Source organism: Ursus americanus, chromosome 2 (assembly GCF_024610735.1).
Source record: "Ursus americanus isolate L20-20 chromosome 2, mUrsAme1.1.p, whole genome shotgun sequence".
NCBI classification, from domain to species: domain Eukaryota; kingdom Metazoa; phylum Chordata; class Mammalia; order Carnivora; family Ursidae; genus Ursus; species Ursus americanus.
The window spans coordinates 43,466,620-43,492,617 of NC_142128.1; the positions used below are offsets into that span (position 1 = coordinate 43,466,620).

Sequence of the window (25,998 nt, forward strand, 5' to 3'; positions counted from 1 at the left end):
TAGGGGTTAGATTCTGGGTGTGGGGTTAACAAGAAAAAAACAGGGATTTTGTGCTTTTTGACTCCAAGACCCACCACCTGCCCACCGCGTCGCCCCCCCCCCCCCATGCACCCTCACACTGCTTCCTCATCACGGCCATCCCCCGGCCCAGGGGCAGGTCCTCGCCCAGCCGCCCCCACAGCCCGTCGCCCCCTCGGCAGCGTGGGCCCCAGGCTGCGTGTGTGTGACGGGCGGGGCGCGGTGGCCGGTCCTTGGTCCCCCCAGGTCCCGCGCCGCGGGCATCTCAGTCCCCGCGAGGGGTGTGCGTGCGCGCCGGGGGCCTGAGGGCCGGGGGAGGGCTAGGGGAGGAGACTTCAGGAGGGGCGGGGAGGGAGGGGAGGGCCCGGAGGAGCCGAGAGCGGAAGAGCCCCGGAGAGCGCGAGCTGGGCGAGCAGCAGCACCGGGCGGGAGAGGGCCGGGCCGGGGCGAGGGCGGGACCGTGGGGGCCGGGGAGGCCGGGAGGGCAGGGGCCACGGCTGGGGGCCGAGGGCGCAGGGGAGCGCAGGGCAGGGAAGTGAGTTTGTGCGCGCGGGGCTGCGCGCGGGGCTGCGAGTGTGTGTGCGCGTGTGCACGCGCGTGTGCAGGGCCGGGGGCGGGCTCCGGCCCCGCTCCCTCCTCCCGCCCGCGCCCCGCGCTCGGTCGCCAACTCGGGGCCCCGGCGCGGCGGGCGGCGGGCAGCATGCTGAGCCTCCTCGTCTGGATCCTCACTCTCTCCGACACTTTCTCCCAAGGTAAGCCCCGCCGCCTGCTCTCGGCGCCCGGCCGGGCTGGCAGCCCGCCCCCCGGGGCGCGGGCCCGACTTTCCCGCGGATGCGCCCAAGTTGTCCCCGGCCGCGAGCGCTGGGGTCTGGCCGTCGCGGGACCGGAACGCGCACACAGCGCCCTCCGGAGCCTCTGGCAGCCTCCCTGCCTCTGCCCGCCGAGGCCCGGAGTCCGCACGCCCGGGTCCTGCGGGAGGGGGCGCGGGGAGGGTGATGAGGGCTGGGAGGAGGGTGGGATTTCAGATTTGTGGTGGGAGGTGCGCGGAAAGCTGGGGACCCGGCTCCCGAAGATGCCACGAAGGGAATCCCGACTCCAGCCCAGCCCCTGGGGGGGGGGGCGGTCCAGCCTGCCTGGGCCGCCCCCTCTGGAAATGGGGAGGGCTACCTGGGGGCTTCTGGTGGGACCCCTGCTCGCAGAGGCGCCGGCTGGGGAGAGGACTTCCACAGGCAGCTTCGGGGCCGGCTGGATATTCAGGGGGGCACTTGGAGGGGGGGTTCATATCCCACTTGGGGGCGGGAAAGTGTGGATGTCGGGGCATATTTGGAACTGGCAGGGGAGAAGCTGGGAAATGAGGGAGAGGTTGAGAGAGATGAGGACGATAGTGTATCCTGAGGCTGGGGGTTGGGGGGGAGCTGGGGAAACCGAGGGCCCAGGCTTCAGCCAGCACCGCGCTCTGTGGGTGAGCATTCTGGCCCCCTGGGTCTCACTCTAAGGAAGAGTTGATCCTGCCGAGCCAGCCGCCCCCTTCCAAAAATGTAGCTGACACACAAAACACCAAAAAACCAGTCATAGATGCAGAGACAGACGACTCACCTACTGAGACAGATACACCCACAAGCATCCCCCAAACGGAGACAGACACACACAAAGGCACTGACACCCCGAGGAGCAGAGCTTCCTCCCCCGCGTCGGCTTGCATGTCAGTGCACCCAAACACACCAGAACTCACCCAGACCCAGTGCCTGTGTGCAGACGGGCGTTTACAAGGACGAGACACACTCGGAAACCCTTCTACAGAGACCACCCCTCCAGCAAACAAAGAAACTTGAACAGACGTTCATCCAGGCAGACACCTATGGAGGTGGACAGACCACAGCACCGGGGAGGTGGACAGACCACAGCATGGGGGAGGTGGTCTCCTTTTCGGTGGAGGGGGATCTGGGTGGAGGGAAGTCTGCTTGGGTAGAGCGCCCTCAGGCATTGCCCTGTTCTTGGTTCCCTTCCCTTCCCGGGTTGGTGTGTGTGTGTGTGTGTGTGTTTAGGGGTGGGGTGTTGTTCTGGACCCCTCCTCTCCTTACCAGGCCCCTCCCCAGCTCCCAAGGCAAAGCCTGGCTGAGTTGATGGGGGGCTGGTCTTGATCTTTCCTGGAAAGGCACCCATGCCCCCCAACACAAGCTTAAGATCTGGGAAGGGCGCGCATCCCCGGTGTGAGAGGGGTAGGAGGCGGTGCTGGGGAAGGAGGCCTGGCCCTGGGGTTGGCAGGCCGAGCAGCCTCTTGGCAGAAAGTTGGGAAGAGGACGCAAGTTCTGACTTTGTTGGGCTGGCTGCTAGGGGGGTGGGGGGGGCCGCTGGGTCAGTATCCGCGTGTGCTGGGGGCAAGCTTATGTCTGCCCCTTTCCCGCAGCCCTAGCACGTCAGCAGTATGGAACAAAATGAGCTTCAAGGAACAAAAGCTGCAGTTAGCAAACAGGAGAGACATGTGGATTGAATCGGGAACAGGACCGGTCAGAAAGAGAGGAGTGTGCTGTGTGCCTTCCTCCCTTTGGGAAGGGGGAGGGTCGGGTTAGCCAAGCTCCCCCCTCCCTGCCTTAGGGGGGGGGGCGAAAGCAAGACCAGAGACCGATGGAGTGTGTAAAGTATTTGGGTGGGGGAGGGGTGCCAAAGGAAAGGAAGGGGGAAAATGGACTGGGAGGGAAGAGGAAGTCCCTGCCAAGGTTCCTGGGAGGGACTGGGGAGCAGGCAGGGAGGGAAGGGGCAGGGACCTAGGGAGACTGGGACACTCACAGGGTGGGTGACCTCTCCTTGGCCTCCATCCTTAGAAAGAAAGAGTTCCAGGTCAGGGACTGGGGTAGTGGGAGAGGAAAAGTGGGGAGGGGGTGCGGCAGGGGGGGGCTGGTAGTGGAGAAAAGGGGAGAAGGTGGCAGAAGGCAGTCAAATTGAGGGGGGCAGAGAGGAGGGGGGAAGGAGAGATTCAGCCCAGGCAGAGAAATAAAAATCGCATTTTAAAGAATTTCAATGGGCTTCATCAATCTTCATTTTTCACTAAATAATTTTCTGTATCTTATCTAAATGAAAACCATTATCCTTCCCCCCGTTTCCATCATGCGCCGGCTCCTCAGACTGATTGCGCTGAAAATTGAAATATTTATTCATTTTCTGGGAGATTTTCTCTCTCCCCAGTCTCTGGGAGGAGAAATTGAAAAAGAAAGATTATAGCTAATCAGAGCAATGTGGGGATGACAGGCTGGCTGGGGCAGGAGCTGCCTCTGGGGGATGGAGCCGGGGGTAGGAGACAAATCTGTCCCTCCAGCCCCCAGAGGTCCCCAGGTACCCCTGCCACAGCTTGGCAGGGGGGTGAGGAGCCCCGGGAAGAGTCAAGAGCCGCCTAAATTCCCAGGATTCGACTGGCTGAGTGCGGCCCCGTCCTGGCAGAGAACAAGGAGTGTGGAAGGACCAGTAGTTGGGAATCTGCTCTCCCCTCCCCTCCCCTCCACACTGGGGCTGCAGGTGCCCCACGGGTGCCTGCCCAGCCCGGAGCAGGCCTGGCTGCTGGGGAGACATGGAAGGAATCAGGATGCTAGGTCCCCCTCTGACCTTGAATGGGCTCCACCTTCCACTCAGAGCTCAAGGGAGCCTGTGAACGCACTGCTCCCCGCCGGGAATGACTCCTGGACCCCAGAGCGTCCCGGGTCAGAAGGCAGAGGCGCGGAGGCCTTCGCTCCCACCTTCTGCTGGCTGCCGGGCTGCTGGCCTGTGCTTGTCTTGCTCGGCCTTTGGTTCTCCGGTGGGGTGGGGACCAGGAAGCCAGTGCTGCCCGGCTGTCACCCTTTGCTTTGAGAGCCCAGGGCTCTGACAGAAGGCCAGGGAGCCTCCTCTGGCTTTCGAACCCTTGGGCACCAGGTCTTAATTTCTCCTCCAGCCCCTCAGTCTCTGACACCAGTGCTACCTACTCGATGAGTGCCCTTGACTCTGATCAATTGATTGGTTCGATGCAAGCACTACAGTGTGGGAAAGGCGCGGACTGCATCACGGGCCCCAGGCCAGTCGCTCCCTGGTCACACGCCCTCGGCCACTTGGTAGACATGTCATGTCAGCTTGAGCAAGGTATGCGCCTTCTCTGGGCCTCACTCTGCTCGCCCGTACAGTGAGGATAGAAGTCGCACCTCACAGGGTTGGGATGGCCGTGAAGTGTGCGGCACGCACTGGGGTCTGGCACAGAGGGAAGGGCCCAGCCGTGCTTGCCTGCAGGGCCGGGGACTGCACGTGGAGGGGTGGCAGGTGGGATGTCTGCGCCTCCTCGAAGCTCTTCTTCACGCTTCTCTGTCTTCCCGTTCCAGCTGCTCAGATCCTTGTCCTGGCCTCTAGCTCCTCCTCAGGGACCTCTCCTGGAGAGGCCTGGGTCTCGGCAGACCCGGGAGGGGAAACTGAGCAGCCCCTGTGGGCTGGAAATCTCAGAAGCTCTGGGGCTGGGAAGGACGCAGAATGGAAGAGGCTGGCATTGCAGGGAGAAGGATCTGGGGCTCTTGGGGGCAGGGAGGAGGGGACCCGAGCCTGAGGTGGCCGCCTTTCTGAGACCGGAAATAACACAGACCATTTATGGAGCCCTCGTGCTAACTACTTTGTATGCGTTATCTAGTTTCATCGGTGCAACAGCCCTGAGATCAGCTCTGTAATTGTCCCCCCATCATGGATGAGGAATTGAGTTGTAGACAGGTTAACTCTCTTGCTGGTAGTTGTGGGAACCAACTGACCTCAAAGCCTGCACATACACCACCCCCCCGCCGCCCTGTCCAGGGACCCCACATGCCCCCAGGGACTGCCACTGGACTGGGACAGATCTCTCCAGGTCCAGAGTGGAATGAGAACTAGGGAGAAGAGGGAGTGAGTGTCCTGTAAAGGTAAACTCATTTACATTTTAAAAACAATCCTTTGTTCTGAAATTCTGTCTTTCCACATTTTTTTAGTATTGGATGGTTTTTCTTGGATGGTATGATAGTGCTTGTAAGTGGCTTTTTTTAAAGGACTTTACTTGGCAGATAAAAAGGGTTGCAACCCTGTGTTTGTTTCTGATATTGAACACAGCCCTACAGGTCCACGAACCACGCATTTGGGAACTCCACGGAAGGCCGGCTCCTGGAGAGGGCCAGAGTCTTACCGAGGCAAGGCTGGAGCACCGGGCGGCCGGTCACTTCCAAGCCAGGCCCTTCCTGGCAGACACAGAGGCCGGGGGCTTGGGCGGCCTGGGCCCGTGGGCCTTGAGATGCTCTGCCTGGCCAAGCATGGGTGAGGGGTGCTCGTGGGAGGTGGGCTCCACAGCAAAGCATCAAAATTACTTGATATTGAATTCCTACTGTGTGCTTCTCATATTATCCCTTATTCCTTTTAACAGCCTTGTGAAGTAAATCCTTCCCCCTCATTTTATAGATAAGGAAACCAAAGCTGAGTTTAATTAACTTGTTCAAGGCCATACCTGGGGTGTTAGATCCCAGATTAAAACTCTCTTTGTGTGGCTACAAAGCCCACACCCCGCCGACATGCTCGCCCCACACGCATGCACACGCTCCCCACTGACACACACGCCCGTACCCCATCCGCACGTGTGCACGCTCACCCCACCCGCACGTGCACTTGTCACGGACCCACTTCTTGCCCCCAGACACGCAGGGACACAGTGTCTCCATCTCTGCCGGGGCGCGTGCGTTCAGCAGAGCACGCGCTGCCACACGTCTGGGTAGCAGCCCCTTCCAGCCAGGGCGCCATCCTGAGTCCTCGAAGGCCCTGCGCTAGTCTTGCCCTGCGTGCTCCCTACCCCTGTGACAGATGCTCACTGCAAGCCAGGTTAAGCAGTGGCTCTGCTCCTGTGCCTCAGCCCCTCCCTCCTGCAGCCCCCAGCCCTTACACCTGCCTGCCCAGTTCACAGACTCTGCCCCCCAGTTAGGTCCTCGGAGCGCCCCCGGGATGCCTGCTCTAGCTCCCGGACATCGTGGACATCACGTTTTGTTTCTTCTTCCATCCTGTTCTCTCTACCTTCATCTGCTCCCTGAGCTCCCAGTTTCTCCCTCCCTCCACATTTAATTTCTCCAGCAACTTTTATTAACCTCTGTAGTCCCGGGGCAGGGGGGCTGAGGCCTCATTCCTCTCTGCCCTCCTTGAGCCCATTTAACAAAATTGGGATCGTATTGAAATAAATGGGCCTTGCAGCTAACCACCCTCCTCAAAACGAAGGGTCTTAAATCCAGAGGTGGAAATCTCTAGCACTCCCTAGCAGATTCCCTTAGCTGGTGCTGGGGCTTCACTGGGGGGGTGGGGTTCTCCCAGAAGGCAGCACAGCCTGGGTTTGGAGACAGAGGAGGGACAGCAGGAGCCCAAGTCAGGTGCTCTGTGCCTGCAGGACTGTCCGGAGGCTGCCTCCCCCACCCAGGCCAAGTAAAGAATGTGGATCCTTCAGGACTGGGCTGGGGGATGCTTTTCTTCTCGCCCTGTGTCTCCTTCTGAAACAGTGTGAGGAGCCCATCCTGGCTGGGGGGCCTGTGGAAAGAGCAGGCACTCTGTCCCTGCGCTCAGCAGAGACGTGTGGTGTGCCTTCTGTGGACCAGACACCACTGGCAGACCAGTGAACCCCTCTCTCTGCCCTGAAGGGTCTCACGTCAGGATTTAAGCGTAAGTTAGTTACCTTCCACAAAATGGGGAGATTTAAGTTTTTTCAAATCGGCAAATGTGTGTTACTATATCCAACATGTTCTGATAGGCATTATGCAAAAATTTTGAAAAATGACATTTTGGGGGTCCCTCCCCACCAAGAAGCTAAGATGTGCCCGCGCTGGGACTCCTGGGACCGCTGCGCAGGGCGCCGCTGTGCGGGGAGCATTCAGCGTGGAGCTGGGGCATCCGGGCCGGGGAGGCAGCGTGGGCCGAGGGGCCAGGAAGGGCTCCGTGGAGGAAGTGGGTCTGAGGATGGACAGGATGTGCATTTGGCAGGAAGAGGGAGAGTGCTACCAGACCCGCCGCTTCCGGAGCCAAGGTGTGGCCGCAGCGCGCAGGGGTCCGTGGAAGCTGGTGGCAGTGGGGGATTTGCGTCGGGGAGAAACCGGCGAGGTGATCCAGACCCGGAAGGGCTTGGAAAGCCAGGCCAGAGACTGTCCTGTCGGAAGCTTGGACCCAGGGTGTTCTGCTGTTTAAGTATGATCCCTACTTCCCTCCTCACCAAAACGCGCCCGTCTCCTACACCCCTGCTCTGCTGGGGCTGCTGTGCAGGTGTGTAGCCTTCAGTTAAACCAACAAGGCGAAGGAGACAGATCATCAGGGTTTGACCAGGCAGAAGTGAGCAAAACCCCAGGAGAAATACCAGTTCTCCCCGGGAAGTCTCAGATCCGTGAGCTGAGTTGGGGCACCTCTGGGATGACGAGCCCGTGTTGTCAGGTTTAGGACAAAGGTGTGTGGGGCAGAGCTCTGTGGAGGGAGCCCAGAGCAGAGCAGTGGCAGGAGGCCTGAGCCTAGGCCCCTTGTGCCTGTTCCCCGGGAGTCCGGGGCGGCCGCCCAGAGTCCAGAGGGGCCGTCTGGTTGCCTCCGAGGGTCCATTAGGACTTACTCCCTGCGGGGTCACTCTGGGGCTGTGGTGGCCGTAGACATGTGTGTGTTTGGGGGCTGGGAGCCTAGAGATTTTTAAACTTCTGTAAGCCCGCAAGCTCCTTTTCTCAAATGGAAACCTTTGAAGAAGGTTCCCGCCAGCGGGGTGGGAGCCTGTGTCCCTCTGAGCAAGTGTTCTTGTTTTAATGGCCGGGCTGGGCCTGGCTCGCTCCTAGGCACAACGGGGGTGGGAAGGTAAGCGAAGTGTGGTCCCTGTCCTTGGGGCGCTCTCAGTCCGTGGACAAACACAGTGACAATCCTATAGGATCAAGGTTGTGAGGGAGGAATGTGAAAAATGCTGAGGTCTAACAGTCTGCAGCGGGGAGGCTGGGAGCCCGGCCGGGGGAGGGGACGTCCACAGATGTGAGGCTCAGGGGCTGCGGCTGGAGCCTCTGGAATGCAGTGCTGTGCCATTGAAGATATCCCGGCTCTGGACAATCCCCGATTGTGCCCCCTGCTCTCCCTGCTCCGGATGGAAGGAGCCGAGGAATCCGAAGGAGTGAGCTGAGGTCCCTCCCAAGGATTATGATTTCCAGGAACAAAGGCTGTTTCTCTACAGCCCACTTTCCCCAAATCTCCTCACCCCCTGTGTCCAGTGTCCTCCTCCCCACCCCCACCCCACCCAACGGGGCTCATCTCTAAATTAACTTTGTCCTTGTAATCAGCTTAGTGGAGTTTTTCTCCCTCCTTCCCGAATTCTCTGAGGAACAGCCTGGGGCCCTGCTCGCTCCATTACCCAGCATTGTCAAGCCAGGAGGTGCTTTTAACTGCTTCTTCCCATTCGATTCGCTTAACCGGGAGGTTGTTAGGAGCAAAGGAGCTGAGATGGGCAGATGGGGGCAGAGAGAGGGATCTTAGAGGGGGAGAAGGCATTTTCAGAGGAACAGAAACCCAGGGGTGGGCAGGCTGGCAGGCAGAGCTCCTGAGAGAAGTTGAGGTTTTCGCCACCTGGGTGCCCTCATTCTCCAGAAGGACTTTCGTCAGGACTCTTGGGTTTTAATCCCAAGCCCTAAGCAATTGGCCCACTGCTCTGTGCCTGCGACCCAGCTCCCCGGAATCTGCCAGCTGCCCTCGCTGGCCGGGGTGCCCGCCCTCCCCCGCCCGCTCTCCCAGCACACGTGTGTGGCCTAGGCTGCTGCCCCTGCTGCTGTCAGCTGCTCTGGGCGATGCAGATCCTACACTCGTGTGCCTATCGCCCCACACACATCTGGGAAGTCGCCCCTCACCAGGCAGTGGGTGAAGTGGGAATGCAAACTCATTTTAATGTCAGTTTGAGCCAAATATAATTAGAAAGGAAAATCTGACTTTGCAAAAAAAAAAAAATCTAATGCATTGCATGGCCAAGTTGAAATGACTTCTGGATTATTTGCACCACTGCTGCTCTCCATTTATGCAGAAAATTGAGAGCGGGGGCCGCAGAGCCCGTACCTAGGGGATTTAGTTTGTGCACGTAGCCTTTGGTCTCACTCCAGGGTCAGGTCACGGAGCCTGGCCCCTTGCAGCACAACCTGGAATTGCGCGACCCCTGGAGGACCCTGGGGCTTCCTTACCAGAAGGTCTGCGGGAAGGCCACCTGCGTGGTTGCGACCAAGCCGCCTGACAGGAGCCTCAGTTTCCTGGTCCATGAAATAGGGACAGTAGTCGCAATCTAAGTCAGAGGGGAATGTATATTAAGGAACGGAATCCGAAACACAGTAGCTATTCAGTAAATCATAGTTATTATTGATATGGCACAGGGCCTGCTCCTTACAGCTCACAGTCCAGGGCAGATCTGAGGGTGAGCAAAGAAAAAGTCATAGTCCAAATACAGACAAGTCTCCGGGTGCCATGCCCAGGGAGGTGAACCGTGATGTCGGGAATTCCTGAGGTTGTGGTCTCGGGGCGCAGTGCGGTGGGAGCTGCGAGGCGGCCGCGCGGCATCGCGGACAACACCCTGGCTCAGATGTGTGAACCTCAGTTTCTGCATCTGCGAAGTGGAGCCGTACGTCTGTTGTACGCCTGGAAAAGCGCTCTCGGCCCTGGGCACAGCAAGTGTGACCCCGCCTTAACCCCTGTCTCTAGAAGCTTTCAACTCGGTGTGTCATAGCAATGCTTCTCAAACTCTGGCATGCTTATAGACCCCGGGGGTCTTGATGACATGCGGATTCGGACTGAGGAGGTCTGGAGCCGGTGGAGGTGCTGCCTTGGCCCCGAGCTCCCAGACGCTGCTGGTGCGGCCGGGCCCAGGACCACACTTGGAAGTGTGAGAAGATGCCTTCCCCTGGGGAAATAGGCCTTGCACCTTCTCATGAGACACACCAGAAAATAGAATCCTCGTCCCTGAGTTCACTTGTTGGCCTGCTTAGTTGTATAACGGAGCCTGGATGGATCATTGATTCGGGAGCTTTTTCAATGTATTTGTTTTGGGGAAGCAGGTTGTGGGGCAGGAGAGGGCCGGTGCCCGCCAGTGCTCCCATCGTGGCGGAGGCTGACCTGCCCGGCCCTGCCCTGCCCCGCGCCAGGCCCCAGCCACCCCTCCACCCTGGGGAAGACCAGGCCAGCGGCAGAGGCGCAAAGCCAGCAGCCAGGGCGTTGCTGGGGACCCCTCCCTGCCTGAACCGGTTGGGCATTCCTACTCCATTTTTTTTTTCTTTTAAGAAAAAAAGCCCTCATCATCTAGCTCTTGGTTTGGTGGAGATTTGGGGGACACAGTTTGACAGAGATTTAGCCAGGACCTTGACCCTGTTGGTTTTGGCTTGAAGATTGGGTCATGAGCAAATGGTGTGATCTGGGAAGCAAGAGGTTCATAGGCTTCCCTGGGGGCCTGGTTGGGGGACCGTCTCTGGGCCGGTCAGGTTCTCAGTAGACCTAATGGCTGTTGGCCAACACGGTGGGCTAACGCACTCTTTGCCGCCTGTGCGTATCTGCGCGCGGCTCCGGCTGTGCCCGAGGATCCGCAGACCGGAGGAGAGCCAGACTCTGCTGTCAGAGTCCTGATGCCCTGGGTGAAGCCTGGGCCTCAGGTCTAGGGAATCCCGTCCAGGAGGGGAAGCAGGAATTCCCGCTGATTCTCCTCATCCTCCCCTCTCCCCCGGAGGACAACATGCATTCTGCCGGGGCTCGTGCGCGTGGGCTGCATGCAAACTGCACACGTGAATCCAGGGGTTTCGGGTAAATGGAGGAGGTGGGCTCCGTTTCTGGAACAGAGGACTGGGTCAGGCATGAAGATGGGGGGATGGTTAAGAACCTCCACATCTTTGGGGTCTCGAGATGTCTCTCTTCAGGCTGCACTGACTTGACTCCACCTGGACCTCAGCATCCTTTTTGGAGGAGAAAGGAAATGCATTAGCCCTCTCTGCTCACTACTTCCATGCCTAAGAAGCCCCACAAGTGGGAAGTTCCTCTTTGCGTCTACCCCGAACCCTTCCTGCTCCCGCGTGGAAAGCAGTCTCACTAGGGATTCCGGCTGAACAAACACCCAGGGTTCTCTACGTGTGGATGACTTACGGCTTCCCCAGTACGTCCGTCAGCTCACTTGGAGGCAGAGCCCCGGGTGAGAGAGAAGCAGGCCCAGGGAGGTCATCGGCGAGACCGCCTCTAAGGCCCCCCCCCCCCCCCCTTGTGAGCCAGAGCAGGGTCAGACTGGCGTTCCAGCAAAGCACCAGGGCCGGTCTCCCAGTGTCCCCAGTCAGGACCAGAGCCACCACGCCCTGACTGGTCCCGGGTCCCCCTCCCAGAAGCTCAGAGCAGCACAGGCTGGGGGGCCCTGGCATCCTTCCCACCGGCTCTTGCCTGGGAGCCCTTCCTTGCCCCTCCACGGGGGCCAGGCTGAGGGAGGCCTGGACGGCGGCTGCTGCAGGGGGGCATGGAGGAGATGGCACAGGCGGGCCGGCCCCCCAGGCAGGACCCGCTCCAGCTTCAGAGCGGGAGTAGCCGCCTACTGGCGTCCCACAGGGGTGTCCTCAGCCCAGTCTTGCCCGGGTGGATCCCGAGGGCCCTGTATGCGCGCAGAAAAAGAAGGATCTCGAGTCTGTCTTTGGAGATCTCCCTGGGACACTGGGGCACATTAGATGGACGCAGACTCTTAGCTCTGAACTGGAATTTGAGGGAGGAGATGTGTGGGACAGGAGACATAGGCTCCCCATCTTCCTCCAGGTCTACACACATACGGAGATTGTTGAAGCGGGGGGTTGGAACCCTGTTGTGCACCTGCACAGGGGAGACAGAAAGAGAGAGGGGTGCTGGAGGGTCCGTGAGGAAGGCTCCCTGGAAGGGCAGTGGGAAGGGGCAAGGGGACAGGGGCCTTGGTGGGAGGGACTGGTGGTGAGGCGGGATCCCGTGAGAAGGAAGGCAGGAGAGCTGGGCCCCGTGGGAGGGCAGAGGGCAGGAGAACGGGTGGGCTGCAGGCTGTGGGAGCTCAGAGCTGTGGTGTCGCCTTGTCAGGTGTGACCCCTGCAGCGTTCACACCAGCGGCTGACAAACTCCCACAGCACAGGCAGCCAGCACCTCAGGAGGGGACGGGTGCCTCGGTAGCTCCTGGTCCCTGCAGGACGTGCTGTCCCTGGGAGGAGCTGTCCCGGGGAGAGGAGCCAGGGTGCCAGGAGCGGGTGTTGGGGGGTAGCTGCCCTTTTCCAAGCTAGCCATCCTGGAAGGCCTGCGTGGTGGCCTGCACGGGACCGTGTGTGCGCGGCTGGCCTGTGGCTGCTGGCCCCTGGCTCCTCCCGGCCCCCCAGCCGGTGCTCCTGGCCTCTTTCTCCTGCTGTCCTTCCCTGTCTGCAGGTCTGTCACTCGGCAGGAGTGAAATGTGCCCTGCTCCTGAAGCATTCGGTGCTTGATAATTTGTGGATTATAGCTAACTCTCGATAAAGATCCCCCTAATTGCTGGGCTCACCTCAGGTTCTATCATCAAAGCAAAGCCGCGAGGCCCCCTCTCGCCCTCCTTTCCTTTTTATTATCTCTTAATTAATCACTCTGGCTTTCACACTTAGCAGATAATTACAGTCTCCTGGGCACGCAGCTCATTTTCATAACCTCCTGCTCCAAGCCGGCAGCAGGGTGGGGGGAAGGGGAGAGAGATGCTGAGGAAGGGGGGCAGCGGGTGGGATGGGGCCCAGGGAGGAGAGAACGGGCCAGGGGCAGCAGCGGGCGCCACCTGGAGCCGTGGGAGCAGGCGCTGCCCGGGTGGGGAGGCCACGGTGCTCCCTGGGGAAGGCCCACCCGCTCCCTGGGGCCCTCCCACCCGAGCGGTGCATGGCTGGCTCCCTCGGCAGGAGAGATGCGCGGGGTGCTGGGCAGAAAGCTTAGTGAGGGGCACGAGATGGTACCAAGTGAAGTCTGTCTGGCCTGTGCTGGATGAGGGGCCAGCGGGGTGGGACCCTGTGCCTGTTGTGGGCAAAAGCAGACCAGGGCCACCATGCAGGCGGGACCCAGATCTTGGCCCTGGAAGTTTACGTTTCCAGGAGAATGGGACACGCGCCCTGGGGCTTAGCTCAATCGCATGGGAATGACCAGACAAGGAGGCGCAGCAAGGCCTGACCTGCACCCCCCCCCCCCCCCCCGCGGGGTGGCCATGGTGCCGGTGCCCATCTTCCGCTGGTGAGAGCCCAGCATGGCCGGGGCTCAGGGAGGCAGAGATGCCGTCCCCGCCAGCTTTGGCCCTGGCATCTCCGGAGGCATCAGGCTTTCCTCAGCTGCCCCAGGGAGAAGCAGAGAGGAGCCACGTCTGGAGGGTGGATCTGAGGGGCTCAGACACAGAGGAGTTGACCCTGAGGGCTGCAGCCCAGAGCTCCAGCACCTGCGGTGTCCGGCCGGGTGTCGCCAGGTCCCGTGGGAGGTGATGGAACGGGGGAGCGTCGCTTTTCCCTCTCCGTGTTGCATTCCTGACCCTGGCGTAACATGCTTGGTCTTCAGAATGAAATAAATTGGAACCTTCTTTTTTTTTAAGTTTAACTTTATTTTTTTGCCATTAACTAGTTGTGAGACCTTGGGATTGTCATGTAACGTGTCTGAGCCGCGGTTTCTTCTTCGGCGAGTGGGAACCTTGACGAGCTTGCAGGCGGGCTATGTGGGACCGGGTCCCTGGCATAGGACAGGGCCTCCGAAGTGCTGGCCTTACCATCACTGTGGCTGCAGTGTTACTGCCGCAGCACGGGAAGCACCTAGCCTGTGGCCAGGGGAGCCACAGGAGACACGATGTCTTGTTTACAAGGCTGGTGAGAGGGGACGGTCCTCTCCTTGACCTTCTACCCTCGGCCCCTTCTGGGCTGTGCTCGAAGCCCGACAGCCCAGGCCACTCTGTCCCTGGACAGGTTTTCTTTCCACAGATCAGTTGTGTGTTTGGGCTGGGGCTGCTTCAGCTCGGGGTCCAGCTCCAGGCAGGGCTGATCCTCGCCTTGGGGACCTCCGGGCCTCAGACAGCCGCCTCGCCTGTGGCCCGCGGCAGAGCCCCTGGGCTTGAGCCTTACACGTGGTGCGTCTCACGTGGCCGCCACTTCTGACCCGGCCTCTGGCTTCCGGGGCATTACAATGGGAACGTCTGTATCCGGGAGGAAGGAGCACTGGCTTGCGAGTTTAGCTGTGGATGTTAGCCCCGTTTGTGACCCAGTGACCGGGGCCTGTTTTCTAATCGTAACATGAGAAGGTTGATCTCCAAGATTCTTTCTGGCTGCATGGTTTTCCAACTCTTGGCTGTCCTGTGGGAGTTCACAGACAGAGCTGGATCTTCCTGAGGGAGGCGGGCGCTGGGTCTCCGATCTGGTCTGTGGAGGCACTGGGCTCAGAGGGCCAGAGCTGGGGTACCCCAGGACAGCCGGGTAGAGCTGGGTGGAGCGGTGGGAAGTACACATTTCCCACGTTTTGGGACGCGGCCTGGACTTGGGGCAAGAAAGCAGGCGAGACCCCCCCCCACCATGCCCGGGCACACAGCGTGCACTTTCCTGGGATGGTCCAGCTGCCTGGACCGGGGCTGGGAAGCTCCTGGGCTCCTGGGCTCCTGGGCCTGTGTAAGAGTTTCTCCCTGAAGAAACATGCTCAGGCTTCGCCCTGAACTTTCGGCTCGGGTCTATGAAAAGATTTTGCAGAGTCTTGTGGGAACATAAACATTTGACAGATTTCTTTCCCTGAAAGCTATTTCTTCTCTTTTCTTTTTCTGGGAACTTTCGCCAGTGAGATCAAGGCCCCTCCGCCCTTCCCTCCTCCCTCCCCTCTGCCCGAGACACCCCCCCTCCCCCGCGGTGAAAACAGACTGGTCTGGTGGGCACTGGGAGCCCTCTCAGCAAACTGGGCCAGAGGAAAGAAGTGAAGCAAACAGCTCTCCCAGGAGGAGAAATTATAAGGAGGGAGGGAGAGAGAGGCAAAATAAGCAAATAGCATCAGCGGTGAAAAGTGAATTGCAGACATTTAAAATTCTTTTGGTTTTAATCATCTCAGAGCCCTACCGGAGCCGGAGCCGGGCTGTGGGGGAAGGGAGAAATGAAAACCAGGGCCTCGGACTGGAGCCTCCCGGCCTGGGCTTCTCACTTCCCTGCATCCCGGCCAGTCCGGCACCAACGCCCCCGCATCCCAGGCCTCCCTGCACCAGCTCCTCCAGGGGCCCTTCCTGACTTACCTCCCCTTTATCTCATTTTACAGACTCCACTTAAAGCACTGACCTTTCAGTTTTCCACCAGATTGCAAGTTCCCCAAGGCCCTGGATTATGTTTTGTTAAAAACAAAACAAAAATAACAAATAACAAACCCCAACCTCTTTCATAAGTCATGCCTGGGCCTCCTCTGCGGTGAGGGTCAGGGCCCCCAGAGAAGCTTCTGGGCCTGTTTGCCTCCTCTGTGAACCAATTTGAAGAGACGGGCTGAGCCTGGGAGAGGCAGCAGGGCCGGGATGGCTGCTCAGTGCTCCGTGCAGGAGCTCTGGGCCGAGGAAGGGTCTGCTCTGTGAGAGGCCTGGGGTCCTGGGTCTTGCCCCCTCCTCCACACCGAGGCTGGTCGTCAGGAGCTGCAGAAGGGGGAGCCCCTGGGCGCTGGGGCGGGGGGGGGGTGCCAAGTTCTTCCCTTTCTCTGGCGGGGGGGACAGGCTAGGTGCTAAGGGGAGGGAGTGAATGGTATCTAGTCTACCCGGTGAGGCCAAGGTGAGGCCGAGCGGGACTCGGAGCCCGAGTGAGTCTGGGAGGCGGCGGAAGGACGCTGCTCTGAGCCAGGCCCCGAGCCTCCTCATCCTGGTCTGGGCGCCTCCAGTGCTCAGCCTCTTTCTTCTTTCTGGGCACCCCTAGCCGGGCCCCCGATTCTGACTTCTCTGTTTTTTCTTTTTCTTTTAAGTAAGCTGTTTTCCCGTCGTAGGGCTTGAACTCATGACCCAGAGACCAAGAGTCAGACGCTCCGTAGACTGAACCGCCAGGTGCCCCAAGTTCTCCAGTTCTTCATGCATCTGGAAGCAGCTCTTTCCATGCTGCTGACCATTAGCTCTTCTCCCTTTTTCCCTCCAATCTTGACCCTTGGGTGTTGGGACGTTGTTTCCCATATGGATCCCCATTCGCTGTCCCCAGGGAAATGACAAACAGTGAGAGCTCGAGGGTACATGGGAGCCAATCCCAGACGGGGGCCGGGTGCCCTGGGTTTTCAGCTCTACTCTTCGTCGCACCTGCCGTGCCCATTCGGGGTTTATTCGGCTGTAAGACAGGGAGCTTGTGCGATGGTGCCTGAGGCCCCGGCAGGCTCCTCAGCTTCTGGGCTTCGGACAGCTCGGTCCGAGCCCAGGACCCGCTGCCTTCCACCAGCTAGACCCTGCCCAGGGCACCTGTAGAAGCATCTGTAGGAGACCAAGTGCATCTGCCTGGTTGGGGGTGGGACACGCCGCAGCACGGCCCCCGCGCGGACGCTCGGCAAGGTATCTGGGATGCGTTGAGCACTCGGTGTTTGTGAGCTTTTGCTGTTGAATCGAGTCCTAACATTCTGGGTTTGTAGTCAGGGTTCCAGCGTCCTTCCTGACTTTCTGTGCGACCTCCCCCAAGTCCGCTTCCTTAGTTGTAGCCTAGAGCTCGTAAGGCCTGTGGCCCCTCCTGGTGGAGTTGTGAGTATAAGTTAATGCAAAGTGCTTGGGGACAAGGACCTCCTCTGTCTTGGCAGATGTCTCAGAGGTGAGGAGGTGTCCCCCTGAGCCGTGGCCTGTCTGTCCGTCCGGGATTGAAGCTGGTGAAGGGGCAGCAGGGGACGGGAGAGTCACCCCGACAGCCCAGCATCAGGGAGTGGAAGGAGCTCCTAGCTTCCTCCAGAAACACCCAAAGTCTGCGGCTGTAGGCTTGCTGTGAGGCCTGCCATGGGGCTCGGCCTTGGCGGATACAAGCGGAGCCCGCAGCAGGGTCTCAGGCGCCCCTGCACCCCATAGCCCCTTGCCCTGTAACTGCTGAGTCTTCTCAGGTTTGAAAATTGCTGATTTACTCCCACCCTGGAAGTTAGCAGTGAGAACTGGGACTCAGGAGGGAAGGTGACCCGCTGCCCTGAGCAGACACGGCAGCACGGTTCCTGCCCCCCCTTCCCCCAACACACACCTCCCACTCCACTTCCCCGCTGCACAGACCAGGAGGTCCTTGCTGGGAGGGGGTGGTGAGAGCAGGAGCCCACTGCTCAGTGGAGACACTGCTCCCCAGATGTGCCCTGTCCTCCAGCCTCTGCCCGCCCCCCCTCGGGGGGCCTGCCCCTGCAGTCCCGGCAGCCAGGGATTAGGGCCAGCCTGGAGCCTGAAGGTCTGGGGAGGGCTTAGGGAGGAGGCAGGTGGAAGGAGGAAATGAGAGAGGAGGTGATGGTAAGGAAGCAGCTGGGTGGAGGGCACAGGGCAGAGAGGAAGGTGAAGGGGAGGGCGGGGATGGGAGTGAGACCCCATCCATCCCAGAGAGAAAGAGGAGGGAGGAGGGGGAGGGAAGAGAGAGAGAAACCTCAACTTTTATTTAAAATCAGAGAGCAGTTGTACGCCTGGAGTCGTTGCCATGGCAACCGCAAAGAAAAGGAGACAGAGGCCCTGGCGAAGCCGTGAAAACCCAACAGGGGTAAATGTTTAAAGCCAGGAACAAAAACCATTCAGAGATAATTAAGTAACAGGCTGCAGGTTCCAGACTCCTGCCCATTGTCGGGCGGGGGGGGGTGGATGGCAGAGACTCCAGCCCCAGCCTGGTCCTCCTCACTCACCGAGGGGCTCGGAGCAGCAGCGGGGAGCTCCAGCCCTCCCGCCGGCCTCCTTGCCTCTGGGCAGGCGTTCTTGCCTGGACAGTCAGCAAGAAGGGCTTTGGTCAGATGTACGGAAGAACTTCTGGACCCCGAATGCCTCGATGGGTACCTGAGGTGTGGACGTCCTTCCCTCGGGCGATCTCCAGCGGAAAGGGTGCAGAGGTCACTGGCAGGCTGACCGCTGTGCTGACCGCCCTCCTCCAGGTCTGCGATGCTGGGTCCCCCCGCTCTCCCTCCCGGGAGGGTACATTCTAGCTGGGAGCTTTGCTGGGCTACTGATCTGGATGCTCTCCAGCAGGACTCCATCTTCCTGAGCCTTCGGATGGCCAGGATCTCAGCCGATATTTGGGGATTCAGTGTGCTCTGTAGAAATTATTTTTAAATGCCGAAGCACTTTTGTATTTTTTAAGGGAGTTTTGCTCAGGCACCCCTTGCCCCCAGACATCACGATAGCTGGCTGGCCCCATGTCCCATCTCCTCAGGGCAATAGTCTTGCGTTGTTCTGCCTTCCCTCCCTTCAGATGCCTCCTAAGAAATGGTGACTGTCAGAGCAGGTGGCCTTTTCTTCCTCATCTCCAGAAGCAGCTCTGGACTGAGGACCCACATAGCTCAGTTGCAAGAGTCGTGTCTCATATTTACTGCTATGCCTCCCGCTGGTGTGACCCACCTCCAGTCCGCGCCTCCAGATACTCCAAATTTTATCCTCTCCCTGAGCCAGACCCTCCAAGCACGGCCAGCTGAGACTGACCGGCTTTGGCCCCTCCAGGAATTGCTCTCGGTGAGCTGAGCGTTTGGCCCGTGCCACCAGGCTGCACTCAAGAGCGTGCTAAGGAAGGAGCCTTGGCACTCGTGGTTACGGTAGGGACGTTGGCCTGGACGTGGCGCATCACCGCGTCCTTTCCTGAGGATCCATGGAGAAAGTTCTGTAGTGCAACTTCTAAGCCATCAGTTGGTTTTTATTTTACCGAGACTGTAACTTGTGTCACTGAATTTTGAAACGTGTCCTCTTTGCACTTGCTGCTTGGAAGCTCACGGCCAGCCTTCCTGTTTGTCTCTGGTGGGCATTCAGGCGCTCCTGGCGAGCGGCCAGTACGTTAACTTGACCCCGATCTCTCTTTCCCTGCTTGCCTGTTCACCCCCACCTCACCCAACGCCGGCTTTCTCCTCAAGATTTCTTGTGTGTACCGTTGACTACATGCCTGTGTTTGCTGCCCTGAGTCTTTTCTGGAACAAATAGATCAGTTGAGTTAAGATACATGAAACGACTAGCATGGTGCCCGGCAAGTAATAAGAGAGCAGCTGCGAAAATGGGAGCTGCTATTCTAAGGAACAAAATGTGTAAATTGTTGGTAATCTTCCTTTCCGAGGTGCTGTTGAGATGGACCAGGGCTGTGGGGAGCTGTTGGAGTCCCCGGGTTGAATCTATGAATGTCCTTCAGTCCCAGCGGACGCAGTGGAGGGGAAGTGTCCCAGTGGGTGACACCCGGCCACTGCTTTAAAAAAATTGTTGTAACATTGGAGTGCATGGCGGTGATAGCCACGATGGTAATAATCAGACTCGCCTTGCTCATTAGCGCTGACTTGGCCTGCTGTTTACGTGAGGTCTGATTCCCCGCTCGCACCGAGACTGACAACCGAAACGTTCCGGGTGGCAGAGGGAAGCAGCCTGCCTGGGATTAAGATTTTTCCATGGATAATCTCTCAAGTGAGAAAGCAATGGGCTCGTAATTGAGAGCCGATAGCCTTTCTTTGGATCGGTTGTGTCTAGGCAGACAGGGCAGGAGCTGAGCCCCAGGAAGGTAACCGAGTAGGACGAGAAGTGGTTGGCGAACGTGAGCTCTGTCTGTGAGCCCCGCACAAGCGTGGCAGGTGAGATGGGCCCGAGCTCCGCCCTGCACTCCCTGAGCATTTATTGAGTGCGAGGCCCCGTTAGGCGCTGTGCCTGTATGGAGAGGCGCTTTTTGCTGCCTCCGAGCGGGTTTCCAGTTCCCTCTCTTCTCTTTAAGTGGGAGAAACTGTTCAGTAGCTATGTGGCCCCATTGATGGGCACCCGAGTGCTCCCAGTAATGGGAATCCTGAATGCTCTGGGGATGGTTTCCCCAGTCCTCCCAGTGACGGGCGTGGCACCCAAGTGCCCCTGGTGATGGGTGCCCGGTGCTCCAGGTCGCAGGCAGCCCCAGTGCTCCAGGGACAGGCGTCCCGTGTGCTCCCCCGATGGTCACGGTCGTCCTACGTGCCCCGTCCCATGCGTCCTTCCCCCTTCCTGCTTCTGCGTTTCTCCCAGCCCCTCTTCTCTCTTTTCCTCAAGGTCTTTCTCTTGTTTTCCGTTAAAATACATTTTTGAGAAAGAAGATAGCTCCATATTGTTTTTTTCTGTCTTTTATCCTTCAGGTTTTTTTCTTTTTAAAATTCTTCCCCAATTACTTATAAGGGGGGGGAAAAAGAAAGCAGCCTTTCCAATCCCTTAGTTCTTTTGCTCCAAAGACAAAAGATCCTTCAGAATTGGGGGGGGGGAGGATTCCAGTTAAAAATCTTCATCAGGGTCAAAAACCTGACAGAAAGGCTTTGTTTGAAGGGAATGTGGGGGGGGGGAACTGGCAACTAGCAACTCTCAGCCTCAAAAGGCAAATATCTTGACAGTTGAAGGAAAGCGGAGACTGTGCACATTCCCGTGGAAGGACTGGAATGGCTTTGATTTCCTTTTCCACCGGAGTCTTCTCGTTCTGAGGCTTGTGGAAGACACTAAGACGGGAGGTGCAGGAAGTCCTGGATCCGAATTACCAAGAGTCAGAGTCAGGAAGATTTCAAAGGAGGCCCAGGCCCCGGAACCTTGAGCCAGGGAGCACTGCGCCGCTGGGCCTGGCCTCCCTGCTCTCCCAGAGAGGGCACGAGAGGCTCGGTGGGAGGGCCCTGGCAGCGGAAGGATCTACTGTGGCTGCTGGAAGTGGGGCCAGACCTGTGGGCAGTGGAGGCCACATGGCCGTGTTGCCACGGAACGGGGGTGGGGAGCGGGAGGGGTGCCCTCCTGGGATGGAGTGTGTTATGCGGACTGAGATGGGAAGTGTGGAAACCAGGTAACAACTGGGTCACAACTTCCCCACGACTTTGGGCAGAAAAGGTTCAGAAACGTCCGCTGATCTGAGGAAGAATGAAAACAAAGGGTGGCACGGGCGTTTATGAAGGGGGGTCTAGAATGGGGAAGAAAACGCAGAGCTGGAGGCCTGGACACAAGGGAACATTGGGATTGAGAGGGAGGTGCAAGCGGGGACAGGAACCCCTCACGCAGGCACCGAGCCCCCCGGGGGGCTAGCCAGCGTAAGGGCTATGTGCAGCAAGAGTTTAAATCCCAGGCCGCTTGTGCCCCTGCACCTGGTATCCAGCCGTCCGCTGATGTGCGGTGGGGGATTACGAGCGGGTTTTGATATTAGACTGAACAAAGTGTAATTTGGAAGAGACATTTGCTTCTGCTGCTCTGGCTGCCGCAGGAAGAAGTTATGTAAGGGTCCATTCGAGTGGCTTGGGGACATCTTTCCCCGTTCCGGTCCCTAGGTCACTGGCTTGAACCAAAAAAATAGGAGCCCAGGTCTTACCCCCTATCTCTGCAAGTCCCAGCGGCAGACGTGCTGCTGGGGAGCCGGTCTGACTCTCTGTCTGCAGAGAGCGGGGCCTGGGACAAGGGCACAGATCAAGTCAGTACATAATGAGGAACATGTAAGCAAAGGAGAAGAGAGGGAGGGAGAAAGGGAGAGGGGGCAAGGGGGGGGGAGGGAGGGAGAGAGAGATTGGGCAGGGTTGGGGGGCGGGGGAGAGAAACAGGCCCGAGGGAGAAGGAAGAAAGAGCCCAGGCGCCCTGTGGTTGTGGCTCCTGGGTTGGAAGAAAGGAAAAGAAAGCAAAAAAGAAAGAAAGAAAAGAGAAAGGACTGAATTATCCTGAGACAGACCAGATGAGGAAGGAGCCACCGGTGTGTGACCAGCACTATTACTGGATCCAGGAGGGTGGAGGAAAGGGTGTGGCCCATTTTGGCAGAGGCTCTGGGTGGCTGATGAGGGGGTGAGGGCAGGGTGGCGAGAGGGGCGGCCTTCGGTGTGGACTGTTGGAGCCCCAGACACGCCCCAGACCACGCGGGGGCCGGCCCCGGGAGCGAGCGGTGCACCCGGCGCCTGGCTGGGGTGGAGGGAGGCAGGAGTGGAAACTCCAGGCCTCATTGCTGGGTCTCTCTCAGCTCTTCCAGGGAGCACGGGGCAGGAAATTCCTCGGATTCCAGGCCTGTAGGATCATTGCCGAGCGTAACCGCAGAGCGCAGAGCAGAGTGAGGGAACGAGGCTGAGAGGGCTGCCTCCTCTCCATCTTCCTTCCCTGCAGTTTTAAAGCAGGGGCAAGTGAGAAGGGCTGAAAGGGAGGCCCCAAAGCTCTCAGTCCCTGTGAAGAAAGGCCAGGTCTGGGCATCCTGGAGAAGGTGGCCCTCGGTGGACTGAGTCTAGGGTCAGAGATGGGCAGCCGGGGCTGGGGCAGGGATTTCCCGGGGAGCTGTGTTTAGCTTGGAGGAACGACTGACCGGCCGAAGGACCTGACCCAGAGCCTGAACCATGGCCGAGCAGGGGGCACGTGGGAAAGGGTCCTGGGGTTTGCCGTGTGCTTCCTTTTGCTTTAAGGGGGACATGGGCCAGGCCTCCCCCCAGAGATCCCGGTCCCCACCCAGTGGGGGTCCACGTGTCCTCTCACTGTCCCCCAGACAGCCCCTGCCTCGTCTCACCTCTGTGCTCCCTCGGCTTGGATAGTTCAGGGTCCCCTGTGACCCCTTCTCCGACCCTTCCTCCTCTGAAACCTGCATTTGCCTCGAGTGCGCTCCCAATCCTCTAAGGTTGCACCCCCAAATAAACAATTCTTTCCTTCGGGCTTCCCAGGGAAACAGCCTCAAATTCAGCAAGGCCCCTACATTCTGTCTTGATCACAGTGGGTTGTTTAGCGCGGGCTCTCCCGCCAGACTCAACACCCCTGGGCCAGGGACTGAGTCTCTTTCCCTCTGCTCCCCGCGGCACCGCACGTGGCCCAGGGCCTGCGGCACAGTGAGTCCACACGGGCGCGCACAGCACACACACGCACTCACTCGTGCATACACCACACACACACGCACACCACACACACATGCACGGCGCACATGTACACGCACTTACACCACATACACCGCGCAGGGACTCATGCACGGACTCACGTGCACACACTCACCACACACGCTCACACACGGATTCACGCGCACACACTCACCACACGCACGTACTCGCGTGCACACGCGCACTCACACGCACACACCACACACGCGCACCCACTGCTTGCCCAGCCGCCGTCTCCGCTCGCTCAGTGCAGTTCATACGCTTGGCAGGTCCCGGGAAGAAGGTTTCGCTCCGAGGCGGTTCCGCTCCCAGCTGACCACTTCTCACGCTATCACTTCATATCTGCTCCAAGAATGCAGACAGCGTTTTAATATTATCTTCACTAGGACATAATTAGGTGCTGCTAAAAATTCATTATCATGCTTTCTAAGCCTCAAGAAATGACTCCGGCATTATCTACACCACTGCTTTCCCTCAGAGGTACGGAGGGGCCGAGGCCGGAGTGTGTGCCCCATAATTGTGGACAGGGCCGCCCTAAAGGGCAGTTGGGTTTCCTGGGCTGGAGGAGGAAGTCCGTGGGATTCTTTCTGCTCAGAGGCTGAGCGCCCGGGATGGGCACAGAGCACCGGCCTGGGGGGCAGGGGTGCCCGCAGCGGATACCTAAAAATGGCCCGGGCGGCTGGCCTCCAGGAAGTGTCTCCACCAAAACTCCAAAATGTCTCAGTCAGAAATGCTGTATCTGGATTTCATTCCAGGGCTGTTGAGCTTTCTTGGGATCGGATTACAGAATCTCTTCCCTTCTTCCTCAGACCCGGGTGTCCCATTCTGTGGCCACACCTTTCTTCCGGGGACCCGACAGGTCTCTTCCTGAACTTCAGTGCAGATTCGGCCCCAATGACAGAATTCGGCTGGCCCCACGAGGTCGAGGTGACTCCTGGGTTTGGCTCGTTCCGTCAGCTGGGAAAAGGATGGGGGTGCATGGGGCATGACCCTCACCTGGGTGTCCTTCCTGACTGCTAAGTGAGCGGTGTGGCTTGGAGAAGTGGCTTACCGTCTCTGGGCCTCGTCTCCCCTCACGGGAGGAAGTTGGAGTGGGTAAAAGCAGAGGCTCGTTTTAGCTGTGGCTTTTGTGTTTCTCTGTAGAATTATCCCGTTTTCCCCTTCCTTACCTGGGGGACCGAGAGGGAGGCCCCCTGGGGCTGTGTGGGCATGGCAGCTGCGGCGGGCTTTATGGAAGGGGTTATCCCTGGTCCCATCTGTGCGCTCGTAGGGTTTCAGGGGTAAATTTTGCTGTACTAACTAGGATATGTATATAAGCACTGAGGATAAATATAATGCCACCCGAGGCATGAAGTGCGGACGGGGCAGGAAATGATACGGGGTGTGGTTACACACGATGCTGGTTTGGCCGGGCTTGCTTAAAGGTGTGGGTCTGGAGCAGGGTCAGAAGGAGGGGACGTGGCGGGCGGATCTCTTGGGGGGAGAAAGAAAGCAACCCCGGCGTGTGGGTGGGTGCAGCGGCGGGGAGCCCTGTGCACTTGGGATCGCAGTGGGCAGCTGTTGTGGGATCTTGAGGAGTGGCCAACATGGTGTAGTTTGAGAGGCTGCGTGCAGATTTCTGGGCATTGGCAAGTGAGGCAGGCACAAAGCAGGAACGGTGCCGAAGGGGCCCTTACCATCCAGACGAGACCATAGAGCGGCGTGGAAAGCATGGCCAATATCTGGAGGGAAGGGAGTCTCAGCAGTGTCTCTTCTCAGTCGTCTAACTTGTGCTGAACACTCGCTGTATTCTGGGGCAGGAAGGGCCTGTTCCACGGGCCACACGGCTGATCCCTATCTCCCAGGACCACCAAGGACCACCGGCATTGCTGGACCTCAGTGTCCCTGTTAAATCTGCACCTAGTGCCTGAGCCGCTCCCCTGGGGATAGAGCGATTTTTCACACGCCCCAGGAGCTCCATTCTAGAGGTGCCCCTGCCCCGCCCCCACCACCATCCGAAGTCCGGACTTGCCCCAGCTCCTCCGCCAGCCTCCCGGATCCCGGCCCAGAGACTTAACCCCCACGCAGGGGCATATTTCACAACAGCTGCATCAGGAGGAAGGGAGAAGGCCCAAGTGTTCAGGCAAGCGCTGCTCCACGGGCTCCTCCCTCACCTGGCCACATCTGGACTCCTGTGTGCGCACGGTACGAGTGCCCGGGCCTGTGCAGCTCGCTTCCTCCTCCGGGGACTCCCACCTGGATGTACCCGGTGCAGGTGCGAGCTAGGATTTGGTCCAGGAGGGGCCGAGAGGACCCAGGAGCCACCCCTCTAGCAGACGTCGGGGTCCACAGGTGCTGTCCCCAGTTCATGCAGCCCATGGAGCCCCTGCTCTCTCCTCTCCACGGGCTTGGCCCATAGTCGTGAAGACGGCAGTCCTCAGCCTGGGAGGCTGTGCCTTGCCCTCTCCACGGTGGAAAGGGAAAGAAGTTCGAGTCGTGCCCCCGGGGGTGGTGGATGGTGGGGTGTGGCGGGAGGGCTGGCGCAGGGGGGTGGGGTTCTGCTGTGTGGCCCTCGGCTACTGAAGACCCTATGGCCTTCTAACCGAGGGTGAGGGCTTGCAGCGTTAGGCAGGCAACAGAATGCTCTCATTGCTGGTAGGGGCTTAGGTCCCGGTCGGCAAGCTTATACTGAGTGCGAGGCGCTGCTGGGTGCTGAGACAGGGAACACAGTAGGGGCACCTACTTCCAGGAGTGCAGAGTTAAATAAATTTTTATTGGAGACCAACAACACCCGTGTCAAACGTAGGAAGAGAGTGACTACAGGGAAAGGTATTTGGGGATCCAGACTGAGCGGCATAGTTCTGGAAATCCCCGACCACCAGACTGGACCTTCAGTTCTCCCTTCTGCCTCGAGGGAAAGAGCACAGGGGGAGGAGTCCGGGGAGAGCAGCTTCTCCCAGTGCTGCCAGCCGTGCAAACTCCAAGTGCACCAGGCAACCCACTGAACTGCTCTGGCACTCGGTGCCCTCACACGAAACTTAAATAATTTCTCTCCATCTTTAAGATAGA

The 25,998-nt window shown here is 59.1% G+C and overlaps 1 protein-coding gene across 4 annotated transcripts in view; it reads left to right on the top strand.

Annotated features, from left to right (window-relative positions):
* The first annotated feature begins 458 nt into the window (after positions 1 to 458).
* KIRREL1 (kirre like nephrin family adhesion molecule 1) overlaps positions 459 to 25,998 on the top strand; it is an 87,979-nt gene continuing 62,439 nt past the window's right edge. Inside the window, exon 1 of one of the 4 annotated variants that reach the window (XM_045783832.2) lies at positions 459 to 770. In XM_045783832.2, the coding sequence (XP_045639788.1) occupies positions 719 to 770 (52 nt within the window). In that variant the 5' untranslated portion in view covers positions 459 to 718. The remainder of the gene's footprint in view (positions 771 to 25,998) is intronic. The other 3 variants (XM_045783833.2, XM_045783834.2, XM_045783835.2) reach the window with 3 other exon arrangements.